This window comes from Eurytemora carolleeae, unplaced genomic scaffold (assembly GCF_000591075.1).
Source record: "Eurytemora carolleeae unplaced genomic scaffold, Eaff_2.0 scaffold669, whole genome shotgun sequence".
NCBI classification, from domain to species: Eukaryota; Metazoa; Arthropoda; class Copepoda; order Calanoida; family Temoridae; genus Eurytemora; species Eurytemora carolleeae.
The window spans coordinates 152088-157723 of NW_019397235.1; the positions used below are offsets into that span (position 1 = coordinate 152088).

A 5636-nucleotide genomic window follows, 5' to 3' on the forward strand; every position below is an offset into this window, starting at 1 on the left:
CCCCACAATTCCCCCCCCCTTACAACTAAAATTCCTATTTATATTTCAGAAAGGCTTGTTTGTAACTGACATGAACCAGTGGAACGAAATTATTTATTAAAATTAGTTTCCAAGAATTAGAAATTCATTCATTATTTAGCAGAAACATAAAATATACTTTTTTAATGAAAAAATGCTAGACCTTGTTAACGACAATTCTTGAGAATAATAATGAATATATATTTTCACTAAACACCACTGTAGCCATTGCTCACACTAATTATTTACAAACACTTCAGTGAATTTATCTGAAAGGGCATGTAGCGTTATTTTAAGGTACCCTCTTACTGAGTGGCATGTCTGATTCACAAGGGTAGTCTGTGAATGTGTATCAAATTAGAAATATCTATGTCTCAATTACTATGAATTCTGTTAGATCAAATAGTTTAAATTAAATATTAAGGGGGTAACACCGTCAGGTTACAAAGAAAAAGAATTTGAAATTTGAGTTTGTGGCAAAAACTCAAATCCATTAGTAAAGATAGAATGAACTGATGTGTAGTTAGCATGAGCAAATTGTTTGCTTAGGCTATGGTTGATAAAGGCAATGTCCCAAAACTTTCACAAAGACGATAAATCTATTTGAAAAGATATGTATTAGATAGAAAACATCGTATTATACCTAGATATAGTTAGATGGATATATGCTAAGTATACAGAAATTTTATCGAAATAGGTTTTAGAGGATTTTCTGACATTTCTGTACATACATATAAATATTGTAAAATCTATATGGACATGGTAATATATATATTAAAAAGCGATTCTTACCGTAACTGTAAGTGACCCTTTAAAGAGTTTCATTAGTGATTCACAACATAAAAATATCACTTTGGCCTAGCTGACATATGTCAGATTTTATATAAAATATTTAATAGTATTTAATTGAGATGTTAAGGGCACAAATTGTAAATTATTTAAAACGTTCTTTTAAAAAATCCTCACTTAAAACTCGGCAATATTCCCTTTAACAAAAATATTATATAAGCTTGATTCATGGCATTTATTGCATATGACGTAATTTATAAATAGAACCATTCATGAATTTGAGAAACCACTACTCACTGCTGCAGTAAGCACACAGGAAATTCCATCCCCCCCCCCTAACAGGTCATGCCCCCCCACCTCATTATCAGGCTCTATATACCGGTGTGGTGGTTCTGGGCCATGTGTAAGATATGAGAGAATAGAAAAAAAATACAAACTATCATATTGTGATATTTAAGCAAAAATAACAAAACGGGGAGGGGGATTTTTACCTACACCCCCCCCCCCGTTTCCCATCTTTACCTCAACGAATTATTTATCAATTACAAGATTATTGTAATCTTTTTAAATTCATAACAATTTGAATTAACTGACCTTACATGAATATCTTCCCTCGTTATTTTCCTGGATATTTTTTAGATGTAGGGTCCACACACCCACCCTTCCTTCTCCTTCACTCTTCTCAAACAACACTTCTTTCCAATCAGCCTGGATCTCATGCCCCCCTGGAACCCCTTGGACACTACCCCCTACCCCTGCACCTTGAGGCTGAAGCTGTATCTCCCGAAGCAGGTGTTCTGTATCCATATCTCTGTATCTAGATCATCATTTTATAAATCATTTCTCTGCTCTTTTGAAAGTATCAGACATAATAATGGTTAATCATTGATTACAATTTTCGAATTTACATTTTATAAATGTTATTTTTTTTTAACTTTAAATATCATCCGTAAATATGTACGATTCCTTAGTGAAGAGTAAACCCATTGAAGTGTTGGTACATGTTGTAGTTGCTCCTCAGAAAACTTTACGCGGCATTCCACAGATATGTCGTCTTCAGGCTGAAACAAAATGGCGGATTAGAATTGTAAAACAAGTTTTTAAGGTGTAGGTATCTCCATCAAAGTCCAGCTTTTGGCACCTAATTCATAGTTTTCGTCCAGTTTCGTTTCTTTCATATTTGAAGAAATTCCAAGAATTGAAAACATCTTGTACAAAAACAACCTCCGAAAAGTAAATAAGGGAATTAAACAACGAAGTTTAAGATCTTTCAAAGTTTCAAACTTATGAAATATTAATCTTATCTTCTGAAGATTAGATTCTTTTGCTAAATCTGTTGTCATGATTAATACATGGGTCGCATAAAGAAAATATTCATAAAATTAGAATTTTTTTAAATGTCGATCATTTTGTGTAATTCAGTTATCTTAATATTTTTTTATTAATTTGAGATGAAAATTATTAGGATAAGATTAAATTCCTTCATTGGAATCTGAAATCGGATCTCAAGAATAATCTTTAAACTAATTTCATAATGTATTTAATCAAATTGCGGCCGGCTCGGCTTTTCAGTAGAAAAAAGGTGCATTCATGAAACATTGAAATCATTTAAATGTGAAGCTCAATAAGTTTATACGTTTTATTCTTTAAGAGTTCGCTTCAGTTGGCAAAGGAATTGAGTCTTTGTCACAAACTCTGATTTTCTAATCACTATATTTTCAGAACCAAATGTTGTAGACCTTAGATATTTCGAACTATGAATTCTGTTAAATCAAATAATCTGAGTTTGAAATATCAAAGGCTTACAACATTCGCTAAAAGATAAAAGGGTTTTAATATTTGAGTTGGTGGCAAAGACTCAATTCCTTCACAAAATTTAGTTTGTTAGCTTTCAAAATTCAGTTAGTTTAATTACAAACTGTATTTAGTTTCAGTTAGATAATTTGCAAATTTTATTAAGTAAGTATCTAAACCTAAAAATTTTAGTCATTTCACATTTACTATCTTTAGTGAGAACAATTAAAAAGCTCAATTAGTTCACTTAAAAACTTCACTTACTACACTAAGGAACTTCAATCAGTTCACTTACACACTTCAGTTAGTTCATTTACACACTTCAGTTAGTTCACTTACACACTTCAGTTAGTTCATTTACACACTTTAGTTAATTCACTTACAAACTTCAGTTAGTTCATTTACAAACTTTAGTTAGCTCACTTACACACTTCAGTTAGTTCATTTACACACTTCAGTTAGTTCACTTACACACTTCAGTTAGTTCATTTACACACTTTAGATAATTCATTTACACACTTCAGTTAGTTCATTTACACACTTCAGATAGTTCATTTACAAACTTCAGTTAGTTCATTTACACACTTCAGTTAGTTCATTTACACACTTCTGTTAGTTCACTTACACACTTCAGTCAGTTCACTTACACACTTCAGCTAGTTCATTTACAAACTTCAGTTAGTTCATTTACAAACTTCAGTTAGTTCATTTACAAACTTCAGTTAGTTCATTTACACACTTCAGTTAGTTCGTTTACAAACTTCAGTTAGTTCATTTACACACTTCAGTTAGTTCATTTACACACTTTAGTTAGTTCACTTACACACTTCAGTTAATTTACTTTAACGCTTTAGTTAGTTTTCTAACAAATTCTGATAGCACATTTACAATTTAAGATGAAGGAAATTTGTAAAATTAATTTAATAGGTTCATAAGAATAATTTGTTGAATTCTTAAAATTATCCTTATTCCTCTAATACATACCATTATTCAAGTATTACATTAATTTATTTAATTTTTAATGAATGAATGAAAAATATGAATACTTGGTGTAATGTTAAAATAAAAGTGAAATCATCTTACTATAATTTAAGTTTATCGGAGAATTTTAGGTGACACTGACATGATATCTGTGCATTACATTCAATATATTTTTTTTTTTTTTCCTATTTATAACTAGTAAAAAAAAACTTAATTTCGTCTCTGGTTTTTAAAACTAAGTTTAGGTGAGGAATTCATATTTAAAAATCGTCAAAATAAATCAAAATATCCGTCTTGAAGCACTGAGTGCAGAAACGTTACCAATCCCTTAAAAATTATCAAATTATAAGTAAATAAACTTTTTTTTGATAGATATTTTTCCAATTACCAAAAAACTAGCTTTTAGCATAAATCAAACAAATTTTGTAATATCAAACAATGGATAAACAGATATTATTAATTTTTCGGAACACTCCCTTTAATATTCATCTTTTAAACCCCATATCAACAGGTTTAATAAAAAAAATCAAATCAACCTTCAACCTTTTTTTTAAATCGTTAGTTACTGAATGACTTCAGATTTTTGAAATTTTTTGTTTAAAAGTGTTGCATCTAATTAGCAACTGTACAATTAGTTTCACCCTTATCTTAAACTCTTACTTTAGCTTTGATGAGCGAAGGAGAAGAGAGGATGGGATTTAAGGCGCGTGCGCTCAGCATAGAATTTAATTGTGGTGCGCAGGTGCAGGTCAGCAGGCTGCAGGCATACACTAAACTCCTGGGGATAATAATAAATAAGAAAGATTTAATATATAAAATAATCTAAACTGCAAGAATCAGAAAACTGTGGAATATGAAGACGACCTAAAATCAATAATTAAGTGTATTTGATGTTGTTACAAAGCAAATAGTTATACTAGTTTCTTATTAAATCACTTATTAAGTGAAATGGGTCTGCTTACACTGAACACATGCGGTGTCTCAGGTTCCCCGGGCTTTTTTAAGACGTAACTCATGGTATAAAAGTCGTCTTCCTGTTTCATAGTTTTTTGGTGATAGATGTAAAATTATTTAATTTGGTTCCATTGTCATTTCAATTTTCTGAGGTTGAAAATAATGAACATCATGAAGTGAGATTCAACTTTATATATGTATACAAATATAAGATAATTAATTCTTATAATGTAAAACCTCAAAATTTGATGAAGTTATCTTTCAGCAATATTTGATTTCAATATTGCTAAATGTTAAAATAATAGTATTACGTCAGCTGTAATATTAAAGTTTATTTTTAGCGTGGGTTCAGCATATTTACAATATATATACTTTATTATGATATATGTATTAGTTGTATTACGTATATAATAAATAGTAGGATTGGTATAGTGTTGCAGTATATTTATAAACGTAAGCAGATATATGAATAATGATTAAGGTGTTTATTTCTTCACTATAGGAGTAATTAAAAAATTTAAAACAATTAAATTTTTGATTATTTTCTAACAGAAAATGTAAAACTGAATACTCGCCACAAATATGAAAGTTTTAATTTCTAAGTCTTTTCAACATGATGGTGTATTTAGTATTTCAAACTTTAACTCTTTGATCTCGTTAAATTCATCCCCAGTTTCCAAATCAAAATTTGAGGCGAATCGGTCTAGGGGTCCATAAGTTATGATCGGACATACAAACAAACAAACAAACAAAGTATATATTATAGATAAATAGAAAAAAAAGAAAAAAATGTGGCGAATAATATATACAATTTATGTGACAGAAATGAAAACAGCGCAAAGCGTTTTAATGTTTTAATAATTTTGTTATTTCTTAGAATTAGTGCAGTGGGCAGACGAGTCAGGGCAAATATAATGTAATTCAGGATGAATTTCAATAAAAATATGATTTTAGAAATTAGATTTTTCATTCATGAAATATAACTGAGAAAAATGTTCAACATTCCCTTTAAATTGACAAGATTAAGTGTAAACGTTCAACATTCCCTTTAAATTGACAAGATTAAGTGTAAACGTTCAACATTCCCTTTAAATTGACAA

The 5636-nt window shown here is 29.7% G+C and overlaps 1 protein-coding gene across 1 annotated transcript in view; it reads right to left on the reverse strand.

Moving 5' to 3' along the window:
- The window catches only part of LOC111712928 (lachesin), a 20726-nt gene that overhangs the window by 14042 nt on the left and 1048 nt on the right, over window positions 1-5636 (reverse strand). Inside the window, exons 2-4 of the mRNA XM_023487687.1 lie at window positions 4243-4360; window positions 1774-1868; window positions 1402-1624 (exon numbers count right to left, since the gene is read on the reverse strand). Coding sequence (XP_023343455.1) covers window positions 1402-1624; window positions 1774-1868; window positions 4243-4360 — 436 coding nt within the window. The remainder of the gene's footprint in view (window positions 1-1401; window positions 1625-1773; window positions 1869-4242; window positions 4361-5636) is intronic.